The sequence below is a fragment of the Hippichthys cyanospilos genome, chromosome 2, assembly GCF_059441005.1.
Source record: "Hippichthys cyanospilos isolate Australia breed blue-spotted pipefish chromosome 2, RoL_Hcya_1.0, whole genome shotgun sequence".
Lineage (NCBI taxonomy): Eukaryota > Metazoa > Chordata > Actinopteri > Syngnathiformes > Syngnathidae > Hippichthys > Hippichthys cyanospilos.
The window spans coordinates 7,741,077-7,765,856 of NC_142370.1; the positions used below are offsets into that span (position 1 = coordinate 7,741,077).

Genomic DNA, 24,780 nt, shown 5'->3' on the forward strand with positions numbered 1-24,780 from the left:
AAGCCTCCAAGACAAATCAGAGCCATATTAATAGACTGCCTAACTATATATTGCACACTGACTTTCCTTTGCAGGGGCTTCCATAACAACAATATCAAAGCAATCCCCGAGAGGGCCTTTGAGGGAAACCCTCAACTCCAAACCATGTGAGCACTTAATGCTTTTACTTCAATGAAAACTAACAAGTACACAGCCCGAGCAATATGTCAAACACATTTTAAATTCACAATCGTTTCTTGTAGCCACTTCTACGAGAACCCCATCCAGTTTGTGGGAAAATCTGCTTTCCAGTTCTTACCAAAGCTGCACACACTGTAAGTATGCGGCCAGTAGGAATCTCTTCCAGTGAATTCACCCAAACACTATTTGAATAATTGCAAGTCCCACGCAGCATGAGCGAATGTGTAATGACCTACTGAATGATGTTGTGTCAGCATATTACCACTGTGCTGTGTCCTAATGTGGTAAAAGAGAATGTGTTGTAAGAACACGTTAAATGGTGTGACTTGTGATGTGTGTCGTCAGGCGGCCAAAACGGCCTGTATTAATGTTGGATGAAAACTGTAATAGCTGAAATGAGCTGTTAGATGAAGTCTAGTGGACAAACATGTATGCCTGAGTGAGAGAGAAACTAACACTTTTTGGACACTGCATTTTTTTCTCCCCCTCCTGCAGTTCCCTGAATGGAGCCACCCTTATTCAAAACTTTCCTGATCTGAAAGGAACAACCAGCCTGGAGGTTTTGTAAGTGCCTCCCTTTGTCAGTAACCGTATTCACAATAACACCGTCATTATGTTGCATTAGGTAAAACTTCAACACGTTTAACAACAAAAATAGCACATGCACCATGACTGAATGATTACCAACAGCACTTCCTTCTTCAGAGGATGGCATACAGATACAGAATTAGAGCAATTTAATTTTTTTATGGTTTCATCCATTGAACATGTTGAACATTGTCGCTCAGCTTTTATATCTAAACAAGAATATTGCATCTCTGCATGATGAAGGAATATTTCTATACGCCAAAATGAAAGTGTACATATGTCCAAATGAACCGATGTATATTGGGCTATTTCCTGATTATGTTAGGCTTATTGGAAAGGGCTGTTATTTGTTTGTTTGAGAGGATTGTCTTTCTCACTGTAGGACGCTGACTCAGGCGGGTCTTTCGACTCTTCCTCTAAATCTGTGTGAACAACTGCCTCGCCTCAGAGTGTTGTAAGTATACATAGAAACTGGATTAAAGTGAAAAAATCAGCATCATTCCCGAAAATGAATTTCGCCACCTGCTGTTGTAGGGAACTGTCATACAATCAAATACAGCACCTTCCAAGCTTTTACCACTGCTCTGCACTACAAGAAATGTGAGTGCTCACACTAAAATCCCACAAATTGATACACAAAAAAAAAACCACACATTACCAAGATGATTCACATTTCTCTCGACAGAGGGCTACAGCATAACCAAATCATCAGGCTTGAGTCCAGCACTTTCCAGCAGCTTGTCTCTCTAAAAACACTGTAAGTCGAACTTATTTATTTATGTGTGTGTGTGTGTGTGGGGGGGGGGGGGGGGGGGGGGGGGGGTACACATACCCTAACCCTAAATCACTGTGTAGTTTGGTAATTCATAAATTCATAATGCGGGGCTCCTAAACATCAAATGACCATGAGAGGTGTAGAGTGGTAAAAACACCATCAACACATAGTGAAAGACCTCCAAGCGTTTCAAATAAAATAAATAATTTTTCAGATGTGTGCAAGTTGATCCTGTACGCAGGCAGATAAACAAATACTGTAGAGCCAATAAGAGAATTCCAGGTTTAAAAGGGTTTTGATGGTAATGAAGGCCTTTAACAACACACTCGTATGCAGCTTTACTGACATCTATTGGTCAGTGGGATACAGTACGTACTCCAAATAGAATCCTTCTTACATTTTGGTGACTTTCTTTTAGGGATTTGAGCTGGAACAAGATTGAGTGGATCCATGAAGATGCATTTACTTCTTTGCATTCTTTGGTCAAACTGTAAGTACTTTTTTTCTCCTTTGCTATGAGCTAGAATTGCAGCATGCTGTTTATTAAGATTTGATAGCACGCTGTGAAAATACTGCACATCTTTGTGCATGGTTGAAAAACTTGAATGACCTTAATCTGATTTGGAACCTCATGTTCCTTGGTTTCTTGATTCATCCCAGGGACCTGACTGAAAACAAGCTCAACTCAGTGCCATATAGAGGACTCTCGGGTCTCACTCATCTCAAGCTCAGGGGAAACATTGACTTATATGATGCCTTCAGCCCCGAGCACTTCCCTCATATGAGGTAAAGAGCATGCTAACAACCCTTACAGTGTAGTTATTGTGTAACCACCAGGATAGTCCTGACCTTTGAGAATATTAATAAACATCCATTAACAGCAAGTTCATTCTTGTTGAAACCCCTGAAGAAATTGATTACTTTTTCTTTTTTGTTAAAACCAAGGAAGATCAAAAAGAAATAAAAATAGATGATAAGTAGTACAGAATATGGGTGGAGGGACGGACACATTTCTTCTCCAATCATTAGTGACCCTACCCGTAGCCAAAACCATCCACCTCTTCCTTGGTAATCACACCATGTTGTATTGTGTGTGGTGCTCAATACATTGTTTACTTGTAAAAACCGTTTTCCATTCCAGCAAGTTGGTATATTTGCAAGGCTCAATTGCCGGGTGAAAGGGGATTAATGGATTTTTTTTTCTCACAAGTTTCCATGTCTGCCCCCTTAGGCCGTGTCATTTACTTGTAGTCTTTAAACATATAGGATCGATGCCCCAGATATTGATTCATTTGAGCTTGGCTGTCTGTTACAGAGTGATTGAGATGCCATACGCCTACCAGTGCTGTGTGTATGGTTCTTGCAAAAGCTACAAGACAGCCAGTCAGTGGGACACGGATCAAAGCAACACCGAAGATGACTTTCACAAGAGAACTGTTGCCGTTTACCCACACCAAGCTGACACGCAATGTAAGTAAATACAGTGCTTACTGTATTTAGTCAATTCAAAACATTTATAAAGCTGAACAATTTATTAAGAAGTTCAAGAGAAACAGGTGTTATTTTTCTAAGTATAGTATTTTATATTATATTGATCAATCTGGCTACCTAAACAGGTACACAGTGACAGGCATTTTACCATTTTTTGCCTGTCCATCGTTCATCATTCAGCTACGCCCTGGCCACCCTTTTTTGTCATTGACAGTGCAATTTTTTTTTAAACTGAAATAAACTGATTTGATTTTTATTGATACAGTATGTCATGTGTCGGAAAAATGAGCATCCGTCAGCGATGGACTGACAGCCTGCCTAATTCTGCCAGCAGGAGACAAAATGAGGAATGAAAACCTAGTGTCTGCCAATGCTTGGTTGATAAATTTTAGGATTCTTGTTATTCAGTGTTCATCTGCAAAGTGTGCACTAACGGTTGCCGACCTCTGCTTCGTACGTATGATTCTGAAATCAGGCTTTGGAATTCTAAATGTTGATCTCAATAATTCCAGATGATCCAGACCTAGAGGAATTCCAGCTCGAAATAGAGGAGTCCAAACTTCAGGCCAGTGTCCAGTGCACTCCCACACCAGGTCTGAATTTGCATTAGTGCTGCGGTTAACGCTGATTATTGCTGATTAAAAATAAGTAAATAAATAAAACATTCTCTGATACTGATGGATTGAATATTTTTGGATGCCACAGGTCCTTTCCGTCCCTGTGACTCCCTGATGGGAAGCTGGTTGGTTCGTGTTGGCCTCTGGGCCATCTCCTTGGTGTCTCTGCTGGGGAACTCCCTGCTGCTGCTGTCTCTATTCAGCTCCCCCTGCTCCCTGTCACCACTAAGATTCACGGTGGCTTGCATGGGTGCCTCCAATCTGCTGACAGGTGTTTGTACAAGCACCCTGGCCCTTGTAGACGCTTTAACGATGGGAGACTTCAGTCGACATGGTGCCCCCTGGCAAAGAGGCCCTGGATGTCAGGTGACAGGATGGGTATGGGTGCTTGCTTCCGAGGCTAGCGCGTTGCTGCTGACACTGGCAGCGGTGCAATGTGGGGCGAGTGTGACATGTGGCCGCAGCTACGGAAAACCGCCCTCACTGAGAAGTGTGCGTATATTTGCACTTTTATGTCTGACTTTCTCGCTCATCCTAGCTTGTTTCCCGCTGCTTGGAATTGGCGAGTATGGATCCTCACCATTTTGTTTACCAACACCGTTACCACCACCCTCGGCCTCTCGGCTACCATCCTCCTTGGTCTTTCCCTTAGTGCTCATTATGATGAACACCCTGTGCCTACTCATAGTAACGTGCTCCTATATCCGACTATACTGGGAATTACTGAGAGGAGAATGTGAGGGCCTGTGGGACTGTGCTATGATCAAACATGTTGCCTGGCTAATATTCACAAATGGCCTCTTATATGTGCCAGTAGCTTTCTTCTCCATCTGCTCTCTCCTCGGTCTCTTATCTCTCGGAGAGGAGGTGCTCAAGTCAGTCATTTTGCTCCTACAACCTCTACCTGCCTGCCTAAATCCCCTCCTCTTCCTTCTTTTCACACGGCACCACCATTCGCAGTATTTTTTCTGGTATCGCCCAAAAGCACCTCATCAGCTTCGCCGTGACCGCACCGTCGACTCCTTGGTTTCTGTAGACACAGAAAAGAGCTCTTGCTCCGACACATCCACACTCGCTGTTGGAGACACCCTGTGCAGCAGGGCCTCTTCGATCCACTCCCAGATGGACCCAGTTCGATTGTCCCAGTGCTCCTCTACTTCCTCGGTTCCTCTAATCTCTTGCCAGACACCCACTGTCAGAGCTAAAGATGGACTGAGAAGGGAAGGGAGCCGAGATAACAAAAGATGTCTGAATACTTTGAATCAAGATTTTTGCAACAAGTGCAATGTGCATCACTCAACAATGACTGAGTCTGTAGTTCCAAACCCATAACCTACTTCAGCTATTTGCCTTAAGAGACGGGCATTGCAGACACTCATAGGTCATCATGTACAGTGGCAGGAAAACCAGTACTGGGCCTAAGTTGACCACGTGGAACAGTTAAGTACTTTTGAGAAACAGTAAGTTATCGAGTGCCTCTAAAAGGGAATTTAAATATCATTGTACGAATAAAGGGGACATTTTATAGCCTATTCAGTGGACTGCATCAGTCGCAGACTTGCATATCTTCAAGAAAGCTGAAATACATCCAACGAAATTCAGACTCTTTGGAGAACTTGCAGCAGGCTGGACTTTAAATATATCAAGCAGAGTTATATGTATAGATATAAATGTTTTATCAAAATGTGACTGATCAAAGGCAATCAGCTTCAAGGTTACAGATTGCCTGGTTATGATTAACTGTATACATGTCTTTTCATACTTTCAGTTTATTTGACAATGAAGGGATTCGTTGTCAAGCGTGTCAGGTGATTAACCAGAGTAAGCTAACACATTTATGTTGTCTTAAACATTAAATAGAAAGTCCGCGTGGGGGCAAAAAAAAAGATAATTAATTTAGATGTAACCATTTTTCTGGAGATATACCAACAATGGGTACACTATATGCAATGTAACTACCTCCAAACTGGCATGGTATTTACTAGGGATGCACAGTTACCAGTTTTGGGTGACTTTGGTGTGCGATATGTGTGCCACCACATTTGATTGCCCGTCCTCCGCCCTACTGGCTACCTGGTGAAAGCCACCAGTTACTTTACAGTAAAGTATAATCGCAGATTATTCCACGTAAGGCTACATAAGTACAAACAGACAAGTACTGAGTCACTTACAAATGGTTCCTTTGATCACTCCGCCATGAAGTTGATAACTGTTAATTCTGTAGCTAGCGCATCACACTCTCCACAAAAGATGCAAGCAAGCTTTATTTTTGTATCAAATGATATGCACAAGGCAAATCAACGTGCTTCACACAACTAAAGGCAGAACACCTAAGTTGTCTTGCCAGTTTTGAGAGCTAAAATTCCATGTTATGTGACATTTAAGTGAACTATTTGGCAAGACCTAGGAAAACATACAGTTGGTTGTAAAAAAAAAAAAAAGTCAGTAGCGATGAATGCCACTTTAAAAATATTTACATGTCAATGAAATGTAGTTTTTAAGTTTGTTTTTTGTTTATAAACAATATTTGATTACATTAAACACACATTTTTCACAACAGCTGCAATGGAATTAACATGCATCAGAAAATACTCACTGTTTTCTACTTGGGCTCGAAAAAAGTGGCACCAGTGCATCCCTAGTGTTGACAGCTTGTTTGTCCTCTAAATGTGTCTCTCACACCAAATATATTATTCTATTTTTTAGGATAGAAATCAAGCTTTTTTTGTTATTTAGACTGTACATACTATTGTATACAGTACAAGTGAAAAGCATCTCTGAACACGTTGATTCTTATATTCTGGCCAGCAATCACCCTGCCTCCAAAACACAATCACTTAGTAACATATAATCTTTATTAAAACAAACAGATGGTACAGATAAATATGTATACACAGCACAATCTCAAATGACAAAATAAGTAAAACCAAGCCAAACTGTGTCACACAATCACGTGGGTGAAATAAAAGTGGTTGAAACTAGACAGCAGTTCTCTTTGTCGGCTCTTTGTCCCGCTCTGCACAAGAAGACACTCGTTTACGGGATGCTGCCTCGTCAATGTGGCCGCTCTCCAAGATTTCCTAAACACAGTTGTACGCTACTTTATCTACTCGATGTTTAAATGTAATGTCAAAATCAAATAAATGTGGAGCATTTCTGAAAAGTTGCTCAAGGGATGTCTTTTGTTGCTATCCTTTTGTTTATAATTGCAGCAATATTAAGTACTGCTCATTATTGTGTAATCACGGTGATCCTTACTTGTGACTTCCTAAAATTTTATGTGAATCAGCATGAAACAAAAACGGAATGCAACTGATTTAACAGCCTTACCGTCATCTTCTGAACAGCGTGTTCCTCTGTCCATCTCCTGGCCTTCTGGGTAAACAGCTGCTTGTTGTATCTGAACTCTGATGCCTACATTCCAACACAAGGAAAGCTGTGCTACACTGTGCACTATTGCACAACTACTCAGTGTAACAAGTCAAGTACTCTCTAATGCAATTTCATAATTTAAAGTATTCCACTGGTCAACATTTAATTTCATAGAGGAGCTGTGCCAATCTTTTTTTTTTTTTCTTTAAACCTTGGTCAGTAGTACATAAAGTACCAACGATTTAGAACAACTGAAGTAAATGAACTATACCACATCAGAATTATCGTTATTGAAGCTACGCCACATGAAACACAACTTACAATGTCAGCCATAAGAGGGTCATCTGGATTTGGTTCAGCCATCAGAAATTGGATGGAAGTAAGAAGTGTGGAGATGTTTAAGGAGGGCCTCCAAGCTCCCTAATTAACCATACCAAATAACATTGTTATCCATATAACCAAGAACACGAATAAAAGACATATAGTAGACGATTCATTGAGTCTAGTCTGTTCTCACCTTTGGAGGGAGTTTGAGAGCCTCATAACAGATACGTCCAGCTGTGTCAATGTTAGGGTGGTAAATGGGAGTCAAGAATCGCATTTTAGGGGGCTCAAACGGGTATCTGCAAAAGCGCTTGAATAAAAAAAAAAGTAGGCCGCATTTGAAATGGTTAAATGTCACAAATGTTACCTCTCTGGAATTTTGATCTCCAGGGAAAAGATGCCACCTTCATATGGTGTTCCGGAACCACCAATGATTTCTGTAAACCACAACAAAAAATAAACGCACCATAAATCTGAAGCCTAGAAAAGCAAAACAACAAATACATCTTTGTGGCTGTGTTCAGATTTAATCAATCATGCATACATACACCTACCCAAATCTATTGAAATTGTAGCCACAAATGCACTAAAATGTGTTGTGGTGCCTGACCCCACTTTAAAACGAGTTTCAGTGTTACCTGTTAATTTTGAAGACAGCTACGTCCTCATTTGTGAGAGCAGCGCAACAAAATATTCTGAACGGGACATTTAGTGTTCTGGTTGAACTGCAGAAATATTTTTGGAGTGGTTTATCGTGGCCCCATGTTTTTTTTTTTTTTTTTTAATTTCACAAATGCAATATGAACAGAGGTGTGTCGACTTTTTACACCTACATAAAGTACCTCCCACATCATCACATTTCCAAAGTGCTTACAGAATCACATATCACAGTTAATAGTAAAGATAATTGTTAGAATAATTCTAAATATAGTGATTGTACATTTGCTACAAAATAAAAATGCTTGCAATGAAGAAATGCTTTGCTGTGTGAATGATTGTGGTATAGGATTATAGAGACTATAAATCTGCTTCAATATAGAACTGCTTGCAAAGAAGAAAAGGTATGCTGTGAGAATGAGTGGGAGAAAAACTGTCTTGGTATTGTTTTGTCTCAAGCAGAAGGAAGGCCGCTCAAGCCTGCCAGTTGGAGCGCTCCCACAGCTGTGACTGTTATCGATGTCTCGCTATGCATAATATTTTATCTTGCTATGTATAATATTCTATCATACATGGATTAGTTTCTCACCCACATGCTCACACATAGAAGGACAAGTACACAAGGTTCCGGCCATAGACTTGCATTTTTTTCTGCCCCTTGAGGGCCTGGACCTTCATGTAGTTAGGGATCTCTGTATCAAATAAAAGTGAGAGGGGTCGGAGAGACTGGCAGAGCGCAGTAGAATTGTCCTTGGCCAGTTCCTCTTCGCTCCCCTCATGCATGAGTTGGGAGGATTGCCTTGTCTTTTTTTTGTGTACAGTTTTTAACAAATGTCTGACAAATGAACCTGACAATAATCGTCTAAGTTTTCTGTGTTTCTTCTCCCATGTATTTAAACGATCAGCTCATCTGCAAGCTCAGCAGAAGCCTGATAACGATACTGATCATTTGAATCAGGTGTTTCAGGGAAAGAAACCCAGAAAACATGTAGGGCAGCAGCAGGCGAGGACCGAGTTCGGACACCCCTGTTATAACACGTTTGTTTGTCAACTTGTGTGAAGGAACAGACGATAAAATTAGCTCCTGCGGACTGCAGTGATCGAACAGGAAATCAAACTGACACCGGCTCCACCAAGTAAACCGGAGCCTGATATTTAGTGCCTCTGAGAAGCGATTTCTAAAACGTGGTTCGGAATCCTAAAATGGAAAAAGTTCCAGTGTTAAAGACAACAGAACGGTTCTCATCAAACTGAAACGATCCAGACAGGTCAAAGCAATTCACATGCATTGATGACCTTAAACATGCATCTTTTATAAAGTAATAACTTACGGGCCTTCAAGTCGTCAATGCGTTCTTCAACCTGCCAGCATGTGATCCCGGGAGGTGGTTCGTTGGTCAACATGTCAAGCTCTCTCTTCAAACGGGAGGCTCTCTGCATTCTGTTAGATAACTTGAATGTCAACTGACATTGAATGTGTATCTAGTTTGTATGTAATTGACTCGAATAAATATTTTCCTCAATAATACCACACAAAGTGTTAGACTGCGCTGTGTTCTCTTCGACATACGCTTTTAGACACAGCAAACAGGCAGCAGATTTACACTAGCAAGCTAAGCGTTGCTTGCTAATGAAGTGACCGAAGTCGCACCAATATGTAATTCAGCCAACAATACCAGACTGGTACAAACTACATGCAACACAATCAATGCGACAAGATATTTACTTGTATTTCTTCGTTTACCAGCTTCTTTATCTCCTTTCGACGGTCGTTTGGTGACCAGGACAAGCGCTGATCTGTTTGTATTTCCCTCGCCTGACGTCATCATCGACACTTCTTCGGTTTTTAAATGGGATTGACAGTTTATTGGCATTTTTTTCATCAGCGCCATCCAGTGTTCAAAACTAGACGTGCGCTCTGTCGTCGTTAATAAAAACTATTGCTTTGTTACAGTAGATTTAAAACACGGATTCGCGAAGCCAACATGGTGGAATTTACTATTCACCGAATGTTTGGCGAAAAACAAACGATTCATCATTGTTTTGTGGCATTGCGTAAGAAACGCTCTTCCTCATCCAATCAGGTTGTTTTGCGCACATTCCACGCAGGAGAACTTTCTTTCGTTTTTCATTTCCCGGAAGAGTTGAATACGAAAATAATAGAGGCGAGCTCTCGCAAAAAAAAATAAATAAATAAAAGAAAACCCTGTTGTGTTCAATCCTTCAATGTGTGCCTGCTCACTTTTAGGCACAGATTTTCTTGTTTGTGGTCGACTGCAAATGGACATGTCTTTCAGGAGTAAGTCCGTTTTGGCGAAGGTATGTTACGGTCTTCTACTTATTTGCTTAGTTTCTTATTTAAATGTTGTTAGTTTTGGCAGACTACTTGTCACAATTCTGACATGTACGCGTGTTATATATTTATGCGCATGGACATGTGAATATTTTGTTTCAGGAAGAGGTTCCGAAAAGACTTGCCCTCGCTCAAGCGCATGGAACGCAAATGAGTGGACATCTCTCCTCACCAGACAAGATTCCATGCGCCAGCTCTCCGAGACTGGATGATGACCTGTGGCATCTTCCTGGACAGCTACGTGAGTCCACTTATTTATCTTACATTTACATGTCATATTACAGGGCAGGGAGAGTTTTCTGATCTCCCCCCATATACTAGAATTTTGAAATAATCCCAACATACGCAAGAAGCCAATCACACTTTTTGACGGAAATTTGATGTGCATTTTATGCCAACAGGAATAAACCCATCTTTGTGGGATAGGGACGATGTTTCTCTCTGGCTTCACTGGGCTCACAAGGAGTACTCGCTTCGAAGACCTGAAAAGGGACGTTTTGAGATGAATGGCCGAGCCTTGTGCCTGCTCACTAAGGAGGACTTCAGACATCGCAGTCCCAGCTCAGGTAGAGCTGAACTCAGGACCGACTGACTTCTTTTATGCCAGCATATTTACCACTCGGTTGTCTGCAGGTGATGTTCTTTATGAGATCCTGCGGTGTGTGATGAAGCGACGAAGGAGTTTTGTATGTGAGCCCCCAAATAAGTCTCAGATGCCTGTCCCAAAAACTGAGAAGTCCCTACCTCCCTCCTCAGACAACACACAAGGTCGGACATGAATTTTATTCGCATTCAAAAACACACACAGTACTTACTAATATGGTTATAGTAAGTAAATGGCTTTAAATTGTAGTCTTGACAACAAACTGTCCTCAGTGATCGTTTTTAGTACTTCCTGGCGAATAGAAACAAATGAATCCACCTTTTAAAATGGTTTGTTGTTGTGCTCTTTTGATAAAATGTTTAATCTGCATGGCTACTCTTTGCGCTGACGTGAGTCAAGAGACACTGTCGCATGTTTGATTATTAACAATGTGACAAATTAAACTGCCAGCATGTCAAACGATCACTTACAGGACACTCAAAAGAGTGTCTTGTTCTGAATTTATAACTCACCATAAACCTAAGTGAAAGTGCAGAAGTCCAGATATTTACATCATCACTCATAAAAAAGAAGGTGCTTTCCATTGTAGGAAGTGGGATACAAGCCAGTATGGTTTAGATACCAGTAATGTTTCAACTGCAGGAGCCAGAAATGGCTTTGCAGTTAATAGTGCTGCACCTTCTTTACACCCAACATAAAACCTTTTAGTTGCTGTCATGACTTTTGCTTTCAGTTTTACACTCCACAGTTGCTCATATTTCCCAAGCATTTCACAATTTCACAGTTTCAATTCCAGCGGCAGTTGCAACATGTTTTTTTTTTTTTTTTATATTTGTCCCTTGCTTGTCTGCTCTGTTTCTGAATCCCCCCCCCCCCCAAAAAAAAAAAAAAACAACAAACAGATGAAACTGAAACACTGATCGAGGAACCTCTCAATTTGACTTGCCAAGAGACGCCTCAAAGACGAATGCACAGACCTGATGGTCGCTTGCCAGGTAAAGCTTAGCTTCCTCATCATAAAGCATACTTCAAATATTCAAATTCAAATACAAGTTATAGCTGTGTGTCAAATGGCTCATAGTTTAGGAACTGTCGCCATTTTATTCCACTCATATTCTGTAGTGCTGTGGGTGATATGGAAAACAAAATCGAAACATACTATAGAAGACCATTTTATATTACAATAACTACATACAAGAATATATCGTTATTTTATATAAAAATTTTCAACACCCTATGGCTGCTTACCTTTTCTCCCTTTTTTGAAGTGACAATAAACAGACCTTGATCAAAAGAAAAATCCATCCAATTCTTGCCATACAAATTTTTAAATGTAGACAGAAGCAAAGTAGCCTACCTATTTTTCACAAATGTAAATATAAATCTAAATAGGTGACACGTTTTTTTTTACAATAATTAATTTAAAATGAATAAGTACAAAAATGAACTCCACTGCAATGTAATTTTGAGAATTTTTTTGTGCAGGAGAGAGCAGATGTCAAAATAAGAACTTACTATGGTGACAACAAATCACAGTAGAAATATGGCAATCGCAATATAATATGTGTACAAAATTCTCTATCCCTGGTTGGGAAACACTGCATTGGAGTACCTAATCGCACAATAAAAGCTGGCCCCTCTACGTTGAACAAAATAATAATCGGAAAAAAAGCAAAACCTTTTCTTTTTTTAAATGCCTTACTTTAAACCTATGTAAAATAATGTATGTGTTTTGCCAGCGGCTACTTGCTGCAAACAGTTCTTGTTGCAGTAAAATATTTTGTAACTATAACGACTATCAATTTTTACCTCGTGAAATTACGGGATGGAAGTTGACGTGACGATACCAAAGCAAACGTGATCATGCTGTACCTTCCGGAAAAAGTACAACTGCGACCAACGAAAACTATGACCAACTCCTTCCGATGCAGTGCAAACAAATGAAAATGTTAATTGCAGTAAATCTATGTGCTCATCACATCACTGTAGAAGCAATGCAAATAAAAAATAAATAACCACACTGTCAAAACTGGTTTGTCGATAAGAGCATGACGATTCTTGCTCATGTTTACCTGACTTTTTTTTTTTTTAATATCTTTTTATTGGAGTAGAGTGCAGGCTTCTGTGGGATTATGTTTACAAGCTTCTGTGTGATGAGCAATATCAAGAATATATCCGATGGGAAGACCGTAGCAGCCTGGTGTTCAGGGTGGTGGATCCCACCGGCCTTGCACGTCTCTGGGGACACCACAAGGTGAGCAGCGTAAGTTTCTGTCCCATTTCAATTTGCCAGAGCCACAGTCATGATGACACTTGTCCTCAATAGAACCGAGACAACATGACCTACGAAAAAATGTCACGTGCTTTACGGCACTATTACAAACTCAACATCATCAAAAAGGAGCCAGGACAAAAATTCCTATTCAGGTCTCTTTTTACTTTTATTTGTCGCTTGTCATCATTCTCATATTCAATTCTCACTGTGAACTGTCATGTTTTTTTTGTACCTCTTTAGATTTCTGAAAACGCCACAAAATATCGGCAAAGAGCTGGATAACAACCTCGATAGTCCAGCAAACACCCCCCTTCAGGACACTACGTTCCCTGACAGCAGTCTTTCATCTGAATTGAGCGAGGAACGTTTTGAGGTTTCCCCTGATCGCACCTCGCCGGAGTGCTCGCCGACTGCCACCCGGTGACATCGAAATAGCGTTGTGTAATGCAAGTCCAAGGCATTGTTACGTATTTTTAGCAAGAATTATCCCTGGGTGTCAATATTTTTACTTTATTTACAACAAACACTATGAAACAGACAAAAATATTCCACACATCATTGAAGAATCATGCACGCAGGAACCTTTAATATGTTTGTTTAATTATTTGTATGAGATTTAGACTTTTGTTGTGCAAAACGTTTTGTACAGGACGTTATAACTCCTGTACATGGCATCAACAGTACTAATTTTTATCACTGTAATTGCAGGTCCAGTTTTTTTTTTTTTTTTTTTTAAATAAATAAATATTCTGATTTGAACCCGACCAAAACTGGAATTTGTCAGAGATTGACGCATGTCTTGACGGACTACCCGCCTCTGCCTTTTGATTTCTCTTAAACCCTATCATTGATGACTATGGAAGAGATTTCGAGCCAGTGTAGAAAAAAAACGTTGGTTGGATTCTCACTATTATCTACATTCTAACTATTTCTCAGAATTCTCATTTTAAATATGGAATTCTCACTGTCGGAAGCAGAATTCCTACTATATAATCAGTCAATTCATGATTCTGTTTTTTCCTGTCATAGTCAGAAGTCCTACTGTTCTCAGAATTCTGACTGCAAAAGACAATTGACGATTCCATGAATAAAATCAGCATCAGGACATTATTCTCAATTGCTTGTGGACTTCTCTGCTATTGACAATTCAACTCAAATCAATCAAATATCACAATGAGCCACACCATGGCACATAATGACAACATATGAGTAGTGCTTAAAATTCTGTCATGCTTGGTTTGTTGTTGTTGTTGATCTTTTTATTTTGTCACCAAGATTTGCACAAGGCGTTCTGAAAGGATTTTTTTAAGCCTGATTGTTGTAAATTGTTATAAATTAGAGTTCGGTTTAAAAGCGACAGCTTGTGTTTTTCTTTTTGTTCCAAGTCCACCCTCCGGGGGATATTTGAAAATCACGTTTCTCAAATGGGCCACACTTGGCAGTCAAGCTGGCCTATTCGGTGGCGGTCTGGTGCTCCATATTTTTATGTCCATCCATCCATCGATCTTCATATAAGTTCGTGCCAGAAGTCATTAGATGCCAACACAAAAGCATCGTAAATCACTTCAGAGTTTTTATTGATTGTGCGTTAAAGTGAAAACATTTTTACGCATAGACCTGTTTTATATTTTCAATCCATGAAAATGCCCCTTTCAGGTAAGTACATCTATACATCATATACAAATGTTTTGCCAAAAAGAGTCATTATAAAACAGTTTTGTTACTTTTTGTTCAAAGTGAGTTCCATTAAATTTGCTGATGGGTGCAGAAACTGCGTGAAAATGTCACGTAAACCCTAAATGCCGGCACTTAACCCTATTTGAGAACAACTGGTCCAGTTCAGTCGCTCTCTGCTGCGTAGCTCATCACACAAGTCGTAGCAAAACTATTGTATAATTAACAGTATTTAATTTTTTTCATTTGTGTGTCACTCAGTACAACGATAACAGCAAATACGTAGAACACAACAAGGCACATCAAGAATTTCTGTTGTATAATCACACATTCAAGCCGTGACGCTCTCCGCTGGAGAAATGAAACTCTTTTGTATACATGTACACTTGATGATTCACGTACTTCCTTCGACCTACATGCAGATTTTATCCCTAACCCTATCACATGGGAAGTAGTTTTAGTGAAATACATCAAACAGGAACAGACAGACAGTAAGAGTGTTGTATGCTTCTAAGTATCACATGTGCCTGACTAATATGCTATGGCTAATTGAGATCGTTTTAAAAGGCATCATTATCAAACCTTCTCTCATTTTCCATTGAGTAACATCCCTGAGCAAGATACAATATTTTTGGCCACTCTAAGACGACTAATCACTCCTGAAATCGCTCAAGTGCTTCTCCTGACAGCCTTAAAATGGTTCTTGAGGTATCTAGTGTTAATTTTCATGAGGCACCTTCATCCATTTCCTTCTCTGGCTCTGGCTTTTTGGCCACATACCAGTTGGGGGTTGCCCAGTGCTTTGTTCATAATGCGCCATGGCTCCTGCGTAAGGCACCGTGTATTCTCGGTGCATCAGCGGGATCTTTGGTAGCTGCTGCTGTTGCCTGTGAGATAAACCTGTGTAAGTTGCGCTGTCTTTTCTATTTTTCTATGGTTGGATTGATTGCCTCACCGATTTTCTTCTTAATCTTGTGCCCAGTGACGATGCGTGATGAGATGCTTCACTTTGCCAAAGCGATGAAGGCCTTTACACTTGGGCCGTTCAATCCTTCTGTTGATATTCTTCACTGGTTAAAATGTATTTTAAACAAATACCTTCCTCCTGATGCACATCTCCTCGCAAACGGACGTCTCGCAGTGGCTGTCACCCGTCTGGATAATGGCGAGTACACTGTTATAACAGAGTATCAGTCCAAAGATGATGTCGTACAGGTCAGTTGAGCGACACTTCAAACAAATTATATGGTGATTCACAGCAATTGAAAAGACGGTCCTTTATTTAAGAAGCCCTACATTTTTTTTTTTTGTATTCCAATTGTCAACCTCAGGCTCTGCTTTGTAGCTGCTTTGTTCCGGGGTATTGCGGCATGCTGCCTCCCACCCTCAGAGGAGTCGTGAGTATTTTACAGTACTGAGGAAAAACATATTGCGTCAGTCTTACACAGTGGGGAATAATTTTAAACAAAATATTAATAATAATGATAATAATAATATTGTTGAGTTGGATTTTGATGCAAATCAAAATTGTTTTTCTTCTAACTTGTCAAGATTTTTTTGGTTTCTTTTTAAATGACTTATTATCTGTAGTAAGAAGATATTATTACCACTGTACACATCTACAACTTTGTGGCAACTTGAGGTAGTGAGAGTGCAGTTCCCACTAGGCCAGTCCTAGTAAAACTCTATCTGCAACCACAAAGCTAGCATAGTAGCATTTTTGAAGATTAGCGGGAGTGGTGGCTTTTCTCTTAACCTTAACCATGGGCATACTGATATAAGTTTTGTTTAGGACCTTTTAATGCTTTTTTGTTAGCTTGTAACTAGCCTATTTTTTGTAGTTCCACACAGAGATTTTTTTTTTTTTTACAAGAATCCCAAAACCTTTTGCTCAAAAACCTGACGTAATAGGGAAAAGCAAAGATCAGTTTTGGATTCCACATCCAAAATTGAGTAAATGTCAGATGTGTTCCTTTTTTGCTGTCCTATAGCACTACATGGATGGTGGTTTCAGCCGAATACAGCCAGTTCTGGAGCTACCCAAACTTACGTTAACAGTGTCTCCATTCTCTGGAGAGACAGACATCTGTCCACGAGACAAGCCCAGCATGTTGGACATGGTGGTGACTGGAATAACACTGAAGGGCAATCTAGCCAACGCTCTAAGGTTCTGGAATGCACTCTACCCCATCAAGCTGGAGGTGACTGTTTTTTGCTGTGCCAACTGAATGCTGAATTATCCTTTTCTGAGCTCCAAACAGAATCTGCTGTCCTCACTTGGAACCTCATAATTTAACCCCCGGCTGTCGCAAAAGTGTATTTACACTTCTTTAAAAAATACTGTTTGTGTTCTTGAATTAGACGGTGGAGCAAGCCTATCACAGTGGCTACAAAGATGCCTTTCACTTTCTACTGAACAATGGTGGGTCAGCTGAACATACAAACAGAACTCGTTGTTTGATGGGTTAAAAGGGAAGTCAATCCCAAACTTCTCCCGACAATATATTCTATGCAGCCACAATAGTCTAAACACAGCATTCTGACTAAAATTGTACTTGTGAAACTGTTATGTTCAGTGAGGTTAAATAAATAATAGAGGACCTCAAAACAGACTGATCACGGAGTAGTCGAGAATAACAGTTTAATAACCGAAAGAGCATGTGATAAAGATAACACATTTATACAAAGTACCAAACAAAACAACCTGACAGAGAACTCTACTTAAAAGTATTAACAAATGGCAAAAGGCCATTATGTAGCAGTAAACAAAGGAGAAGTAAACAAAGAAAATAGGGCAACATAGTCAACAGAAGATATTTGACTATGTTAGTAATAGTATCGTAGTTCCCCAAATATAAGGCACACTTGTGTGTGAGAGGCACCCTTAATTTTCTGTTACCGTGTATAAGACACATCACTTTGGGATCAATATAGAAACTATAGCAAAACAAAAAAAAAAATCTCATCTCCCCCGAAGACGGCCATGTTTCTCATAGCTACCGACAATGGTAAATGCAGCACCTGCAGCACCTCCTTCTGGCCGTAATGAAAAATGGTCTAAATCTTACTCACTATCCCTTTAAGAATGGTCAGTGAATGACTTGCCAGTGTGAGTTTGAATGCACTCATACAGTTGTTTTTCCTTTTCCTAGCGATGCAGCTCAATTTCAGTTTACCATAAATACCCAAAGTTGGCAGCAGTTATTAAATGAGTCAAATGGATTACCCTTCAGTGTTCTCTAACTGGAGCACTGCATACCTTGCCACTCTTAATTGAATCAGCTGGAGAAATCATAACCGTTTCATGATCCTCTCTGTTTTAGTACTATTCCTGTATGTGAACAAGGATGGACTCAGACGTTGGTTCAGTGTGGTTGCTTCTTTTATTGCAAATAATGCCGTAACAACCTCAGCTAACACAAGCTGCTGTTAGCTACAACAGGCACTTGTTGCTAAGAGCCAAATGATGGCCCCTTCGAACTCGTCCAGTTATGATAGATCTGTGCGTCAAAACTCGGTTTATGTGACTGACAAATCAATCTTCCTCAAATAATATTGATTAAAAACAAACTTAATTTTTAAGTTACCGTTTATAGGACACACCCATATTTTTGGCCTTCATTTTTGGGAAAAAAAAGTGTGGAGAATTGGAGAATTACAGTCGCAAATAAAACACAAAGTACATCCTTATAGGAATCACAAAAAATAGATACAGTGGTAATACGACACATAACGCAGAGAAAACGAGAATGTAGCAGAGAATATGTCAACTTCATCCTTCTGCTTCAATTGCACTGAAATAATCATCTTGATGACAGATCGGCTGCATGTGTGCAGCAGCAGCGTTCCGTCGCCCAGGTAATAAAACAAGAAGTTCTGCAAAAACCAGAAAGACCACAAGAGGAAGGTCAAGAGCAGACACACAACGGAATTATGAATTAAGCTGCTAAAATCGATCTATTTTTATTTTCCATCTGTTGCCCATTACTGTAAACTGAAAATTACATCTCCGATGCCAAGAGCTCATCTTGTGTACATCACATGACCTATCTCAGAAAAAAGGTGAGGTGTCATTGGGGTCACATGAGCCCTGAACAAAAGTGATATAATTTTCAGGCGATAGCTAGTAACAAAATGGATGCCCCTGCGATACATAAAAACATTTGGATTTTGCTTATATTGCACGTAGTACATATTCTTCAAATGCAATACTATTCAGAATGTCATAATTAGACTAGCGGTGGTGCATAGAACATATTTTTGCAAAGAAAGGTTTTGAGTTGACTTCTACTCTAACGACACCTCATCTCAATTTGACTATCTTCTTTTCTTTGAATGCAGAGCTTGTGCCAAACATGAACATGATGACAATTCCTCAGGACCGGGGGAGCATTACCAGCTGCCGCACTAAACTACCAACATTCCCTGAAACTAGTCCCGAGGAAGAAGAGGATAGTGAAACGCATACGTCTTTAATGTCTTTTTTTCAAAGCATGCAGATGAACTCGTCTGCTGAACTTGAGTTTACAACTGGAAAGCTTCCCCTCACTTTTGACACGGCAAAGAATGGTGTGTATTACACAATTACTTGAAACATTATTTGACATTCACACTCCAGTCACATGAGTATTTGTGTTGCAGTTTGGAAGGGCAATGTGGCAATGTACTGGAACATGCTAGGACCTTCTGGATTCTTCACCAACTTGTTCCTTCCTATGATGCTGTTGTTCCAGACTATGGTTGAGACCAAGGAAATGTACGTAACTGATCATTGTTACCATTACCATTTCAAAAGCAACTGGATTTGTGAGAATGTAATTAAAAAGAAAAACAGTACATCACTAGGAGTGCAACTGATTGGAATTTAATAGCATGAAAGTAGTTCAAAGTTTTCAGGCTTCGGCCTTAAGTGCAACATTGATGGAATGCCCTATGCCCTTGTTAGCCATGTTGCATTTCAGTGCCTCACTTAAACACCCACACACACACAAACACTTGCCATGGTACAAAAATGGGACAAATTACATAAACTTGTATCCTCTTTAATATATATCAAATATATATAAATATATAAATCAACATTTAACAAAATCAAAGAGCATCAAAGTGCCTGGAAAAAAAAAAAAAAAAAAAAAAAATATATATATATATATATATATATATATATATATATATATATATATATATATATATATATATATATATATACTGTATGTATACAGTGTGAGTGAGTGGTCATTGAATGCATCTACAATCACCTGCACCTTCACCAAATCAGTCAATTATGCGAATAAGTACATTATGGGATTTCCTTCCCTCTCTACCCGCAGCTATCTGATAAAAGTCCTTTTTTTAGGCTGTCCACATTGGAAGCACATTGCCAGAATCGCTGAGTTTCCTATGATCTGGAAACCTTACCCATAATTCTTAGACACTTTCTAGTTCTAGTATGCGCTGAGCATGAATATGAAAAGTACACCATTTTAATTCCCTTTTAATTGGTTTACCATATGAATTGCTATGACAGTCGTGTGATTGACTTGGAAAAAAATGGACTCATAGACATGATTTATATAAAAGAGGGACAATAAATGAGGCAGGAGAAATTCTGTGGACAAGAGAATCAAAAACGTGTTATTTGGTCACCCATAGTTCCAGATGAACTGACGCCACACCAGTCAGTTCAAAACGAAATATCTTCAGCTTTGAAAGTACGCTAAATGCTCCACAAACTACTGATTTTAAAGCCTCAAAAAAGCCAAAAGCATGAAAAATGCAAATACATCATTGTCATAGTTTCATTTGACCTTTTATTAATAGTTTACACACAATCAAAGAATAAAGCAATTGACATACTTGGGAAGGGTTTATTAGTATACTTCCTCATGCAGTCTTTCAGAGAAGTGACAGTTGATAGCAGTAACCCTAACCCTTAAGGAGTGTATACCCGTGGGGAGGTTTGTGAATGCTATCTTGAGATTGTTCTTTTACCTTGTGATGTGTCAACCGCAAAATGTCTTTTGCACGTATCAACTACAACAACATCTTTCAGTGCCGACCCAGATTGAGCTAGTTGAATTAAGCAGCTGTCTTGTCACGCTGTCCCGCGCAGAGTGGACTTGCTGTCCCGAAAGACTCCAGAATTGGCGTTTTGGATTTGGTGTGGCCTGAGACAGTTCACTGTCTTCTTTTTTGGTATACTGCTCAGCACCTTCATGAAGACCCTAAAGGACAGGTTGGACAACTTTTTTTTGGACAACTCATTTTTTTGTGCTTTTCAAATGACAAGATACACTTATACGTTTTCTGCCTTTTATCTATCTTACAGGGTTTTGCCCATCATGCTGACATTGCAGTTATTGAATCAAACTCACAATGAGCTTCCATCGGAGCAACACTACCCTCCACATCACAAGTTGTCTTCGACTGCTTTTTCTGAAAGTGTCAAATTTGGAAGTTCACGGGCTATGCCTGCTTTACGAGAGCTGTAAAATTACTGAATTAAAATGGGCAGAGCCTTTTTTTCCCCCCTAACAAATCCAAGCCAGAAAGCATATTCACCCTTTTGTGCTTGACTTATGTATAATGTACATAGAAATGAAGGTCTTCTGAGTGTCCATATTCTGTTGGTGACTGAAAGATTGGATTTATTCATTTGGAGGGCTTCGTTTAAGAAAATTTGTGATGAAAATTGTTTATATTTCTCTCTGCTTTGTGGTTATAAAGTGTTGTCCAAATGTCTTCACATCATGGTCAACTAACTTTGGCACAGAAAACCTTTGCTTCCTGTTTGGATGCCACTATCCAATTAGGGGTACCTAATTTGTTTCATTTCAGTAGGATAGTGTTCTGTGGAAATTAACGTTTAGGCATCTTGCCTTCTCATGAGCTGTATTTTGCCGTTTTGTCGTGTTGTATTTACAATTGTGGTCATCAATAAACCAATGGCTAATCGCTCCACACTCAAATGGTACCATTTCCTCAATGCTGTTTTTCTCTTATTTTTTTTCTTAAAGTTTCTTATTGTAACCATAAATTACACTTTCATATGTACTGTATATATGTTTGTCACTGTTGCTTAAATGTTTTGGAAATCTAATGAAAGCATTAAAGTGTCACTAATGTTTAATTTGCACGCAATCATTCATGTGAGTGGGAATTTATGTTATTGGTGTTTAAATGGCTACTAGAATTTGATACTGCTACTGGCAGAAAATTCAACTTTGTTTAGTGAAGATTAGGACCTGATGTCTTGTTTTAACCCGAACTGCTCCCGTTTGAGCCTAATGTCCAGAATCTTGATGGATTTTGCCGGATCCATTTTTTGGACCCGATTTTATGTGAGTCACAGCGCGATGTCACAAACCAGACTCAAAAAAAGTCAAAACAAAAGCGATTTGAGGCCGGTGTCCGTTTCTGATGAGGAACAGTGAACAGTTTCGCATTCGATGATCAAATGCTACGTGGAAAATCAAAAGAAAGCGGGTGTACTGTATGCACAACGCAGTTGACTGGAGGTGCGTTCAATGACTACTCATACGGGAGGACAACTCATGGATACGGTATTCTGGGACCGAGCACAAAGGGTCAATTAATGGTGAATTCATTGACTTGCTTAGCACTGTTAAACTGTCAACCAAGATAGCATTTAGCATAGCTAAAGAATTAGCAGAACCAAGTCACCAGTTTGACTAATGATTAAATTTGTTAGAAATAGATCCTGGTGAGAATTTATAGCATATTTTCTTTTCAGAAAAGTTGTAGCGTTCCCATTTTTATGGTCACTCTAGTATACATAGATTTTTAATTATTTTTTGATAGCACAGGGATATCAGAAATGGACCAACTCATTTTCAGTGCATGGATTGCTTTGTTGTGTTGGGCGGCTCAGTGGACATTTTGCAGTTGCTGCATTTTTTACTCAGCTGCTTGTCCGTCACCCACCCATTAAATGTCAAGGTCAAAGGTCCAACTGTAGCTCACATGCCCATGTTCCACAATGACAATACAGATCCTGATATTGCTCTCCTTTTTATTTATTTATAATGGATCATTTTGCTCTGTCCTATTGTTTATTTTAAAATGTAGTTTCATAAGATGGAGTATTTAACAAAAAGAAAGGCCACTCTTTAGTCTAGCAATTGTTATGTTAAAGCTTACGAGACAATTTCCCCAAGTCTTTACTGGGCTAGACGTAAAGCAGACAATAATAAAATGACCTTTCAATTCCCCTTTCTTTGTTTGCTAAAAAAATTACAGGAAGACCCTAAAAGATACTTATGAGGTCATTCCTCTGCAAGGATAACCTGTGCCACAACTTACCTTTTCAGCCCTATCTTAATGGATGAACGAATGTCTTGGCATTGGTTTGCAACAGCCTGTTTGATATCTGCTCTCTTGTCATACAGATGGCCTATTACCTGCTGCTAGATCCTCTTATATAATGAATGCGGACGGATCATACGGATAACGCGCACATCTGCTGCTCCTCTATGCAAGCCATTGATCCAGCCAGTCAGCCGGAAAGCAGCTGCTTTTGTCCAAACAGAGGACACAGGGACGTGTGTATGCGCCTGTGTGCGTTCATGCGTGTGTATCATTACTGCTCAGTCATCTAAAATAAATTAAAAATTATTAACTTAATTGGGTTGAACAAAAGTAAAATATCCCCCTAAAAATATCCCTCATTAAACACTCAGAAGTGATTTAAGGTGTCGACTTTGAACATTCTGGTACGCCCCCAAATTTTTTCCACTTCAACCTATGTCAAATATAAAAACGATCAACACGATATTACTTTTGTTAGAAATGATTGGTCTGGCAATAACGATAAAAAAATACTGGTCTTAGGTGACACATGGTGTAGAGAAAGTCAATATCGTTTTTTCTGGATGTTGGCAACGCTCAATTTTCATTTGGGTTGGAAATCAAACCGAGGAGGTATGGCCAAGGTTAATAGTGAGTTACAATCAAGTGTGCAATATGCTTATTGTGATTTTGAGTAAAAACAAAATAAAGAAAAAGTGATTGCAATGTGTGACACTAATATGGGCCTGGAATTTTAAGGCACACTTTCAAAACAGACAGTTTGATCGGGATCTTACCCCTCCTAATGTATTTTGTCCGATCCTTCGATTTTTACATCAAAGGCATTTCACATTTAAAAAAAAAAAAGAGTATTAGCAGAGGACACTAGGAAGCTGAAATTTCAACTACATGTCAAAGTTCAACATAGCACGACCACGTAGTTATCACACTACCAGGCGTGCTATCCCTTGTCTATCATACTGCAAAAATTATGTGGAAGAAAATGACCCCAAAATGGTAAAAATACTGCACAATATGTTTGCATTTTCAGTCTTGTAGCATCTTTCTGTTCTCATAGAGAAAGTTGTGTACAGAAGGTTGTGGTTGCGTATATTTTATCCTCTGATTACACGCGGGGAGTAAAAGCATTAAAGCCATGATATGTGCTTGATGATGTGTAAAGCTTGACCTATGCCATTAGCTCACTTCGCCCATGGCAGGAGATGTGCAATGCTGTACATCAAAGTTCTGCCTCGCATGTGAGGATTTGGAGAGCTCGCTTGGTGAGCACCAATATAGAAGGTTTAACCTGATGGAGAGTTTTGTTGTACTCCAGGTTCTCAAACATAAACATGAACTATAGCTTGAATTGTTTTGTCAATTCCAAATTCACTTTTGATTTTGTTCTTTTCAAACCTGGAAACCCGGAACCGAGAAAATAATGAACGAGTGTCCCATTTGACAGCGAAATGGAGGTCTAGAATTACTGAGAATCCCATTTCTCTATTTTGCTTTTTTCACAAATAAAACTCAAGTTGTTAGAAACACTCGAAATAACCAGAG

The 24,780-nt window shown here is 39.4% G+C and overlaps 4 protein-coding genes across 8 annotated transcripts in view; 3 read left to right on the forward strand and 1 right to left on the reverse strand.

Moving 5' to 3' along the window:
• lgr6 (leucine-rich repeat containing G protein-coupled receptor 6) overlaps window positions 1-6,817 on the forward strand; it is a 36,432-nt gene extending 29,615 nt beyond the window's left edge. The window contains exons 8-18 of the mRNA XM_088408434.1: window positions 75-146; window positions 243-314; window positions 676-744; window positions 1,151-1,222; window positions 1,303-1,368; window positions 1,454-1,525; window positions 1,962-2,033; window positions 2,204-2,329; window positions 2,859-3,013; window positions 3,547-3,627; window positions 3,740-6,817. Of these exons, the coding sequence (XP_088264560.1) occupies window positions 75-146; window positions 243-314; window positions 676-744; window positions 1,151-1,222; window positions 1,303-1,368; window positions 1,454-1,525; window positions 1,962-2,033; window positions 2,204-2,329; window positions 2,859-3,013; window positions 3,547-3,627; window positions 3,740-4,983 (2,101 nt within the window). The 3' untranslated portion in view covers window positions 4,984-6,817. The remainder of the gene's footprint in view (window positions 1-74; window positions 147-242; window positions 315-675; window positions 745-1,150; window positions 1,223-1,302; window positions 1,369-1,453; window positions 1,526-1,961; window positions 2,034-2,203; window positions 2,330-2,858; window positions 3,014-3,546; window positions 3,628-3,739) is intronic.
• Window positions 6,485-9,880, reverse strand: ube2t (ubiquitin-conjugating enzyme E2T (putative)). 4 transcript variants are annotated; one of them, XM_088408437.1, is made up of 7 exons: window positions 9,731-9,880; window positions 9,340-9,445; window positions 7,715-7,784; window positions 7,541-7,581; window positions 7,345-7,443; window positions 6,982-7,065; window positions 6,485-6,731 (listed from the first exon to the last, which is right to left on the reverse strand). In XM_088408437.1, exons 2-7 carry the CDS (start codon window positions 9,442-9,444, stop codon window positions 6,630-6,632), a joined length of 501 nt encoding a protein of 166 aa, XP_088264563.1. In that variant the 5' UTR covers window position 9,445; window positions 9,731-9,880; the 3' UTR covers window positions 6,485-6,629. The 4 variants fall into 4 exon arrangements, with proteins under 4 accessions (XP_088264563.1, XP_088264561.1, XP_088264564.1 ...); XM_088408435.1 differs by having other exon boundaries at window positions 7,541-7,646; window positions 9,336-9,445; XM_088408438.1 differs by having other exon boundaries at window positions 9,749-9,830.
• A 238-nt stretch (window positions 9,881-10,118) lies between these two features.
• On the forward strand, window positions 10,119-13,995 carry etv7 (ETS variant transcription factor 7). 2 transcript variants are annotated; one of them, XM_088407900.1, is made up of 9 exons: window positions 10,133-10,169; window positions 10,253-10,323; window positions 10,460-10,598; window positions 10,759-10,923; window positions 10,991-11,125; window positions 11,864-11,956; window positions 13,073-13,215; window positions 13,288-13,388; window positions 13,477-13,995. In XM_088407900.1, the coding sequence occupies exons 2-9, from the start codon at window positions 10,285-10,287 to the stop codon at window positions 13,658-13,660; spliced, it is 999 nt and encodes a 332-aa protein (XP_088264026.1). In that variant the 5' UTR covers window positions 10,133-10,169; window positions 10,253-10,284; the 3' UTR covers window positions 13,661-13,995. The 2 variants fall into 2 exon arrangements, with proteins under 2 accessions (XP_088264027.1, XP_088264026.1); XM_088407901.1 differs by lacking the exon at window positions 11,864-11,956 and having other exon boundaries at window positions 10,119-10,323.
• A 1,611-nt stretch (window positions 13,996-15,606) lies between these two features.
• On the forward strand, window positions 15,607-22,039 carry pnpla1 (patatin-like phospholipase domain containing 1). The gene is made up of 9 exons (XM_088408047.1): window positions 15,607-15,814; window positions 15,893-16,125; window positions 16,242-16,307; window positions 16,902-17,111; window positions 17,272-17,332; window positions 19,252-19,479; window positions 19,552-19,666; window positions 21,023-21,145; window positions 21,239-22,039. The coding sequence occupies exons 1-9, from the start codon at window positions 15,607-15,609 to the stop codon at window positions 21,399-21,401; spliced, it is 1,407 nt and encodes a 468-aa protein (XP_088264173.1). The 3' UTR covers window positions 21,402-22,039.
• Window positions 22,040-24,780: the final 2,741 nt, after the last annotated feature.

Bases quoted from the DNA above. Each gene is read 5' to 3' on its own strand.
- etv7 (XM_088407900.1), top strand. From the start codon at position 10,285: ATGGACATGTCTTTCAGGAGTAAGTCCGTTTTGGCGAAG. The intron at 10,924-10,990 runs GTAGAGCTGAAC...GGTTGTCTGCAG, and splicing joins ACATCGCAGTCCCAGCTCAG to GTGATGTTCTTTATGAGATC. The intron at 11,957-13,072 runs GTAAAGCTTAGC...TTATTGGAGTAG, and splicing joins ACCTGATGGTCGCTTGCCAG to AGTGCAGGCTTCTGTGGGAT.
- ube2t (XM_088408435.1), bottom strand. From the start codon at position 9,444: ATGCAGAGAGCCTCCCGTTTGAAGAGAGAGCTTGACATGTTGACCAAC. The intron at 7,444-7,540 runs GTGAGAACAGAC...ATGGTTAATTAG, and splicing joins CTCTCAAACTCCCTCCAAAG to GGAGCTTGGAGGCCCTCCTT. The intron at 6,732-6,981 runs GTAAGGCTGTTA...AACTGTGTTTAG, and splicing joins ACGCTGTTCAGAAGATGACG to GAAATCTTGGAGAGCGGCCA.
- pnpla1 (XM_088408047.1), top strand. From the start codon at position 15,607: ATGGTTCTTGAGGTATCTAGTGTTAATTTTCATGAGGCACCTTCATCC. The intron at 17,112-17,271 runs GTGACTGTTTTT...TTCTTGAATTAG, and splicing joins TCTACCCCATCAAGCTGGAG to ACGGTGGAGCAAGCCTATCA. The intron at 21,146-21,238 runs GTTGGACAACTT...TCTATCTTACAG, and splicing joins ATGAAGACCCTAAAGGACAG to GGTTTTGCCCATCATGCTGA.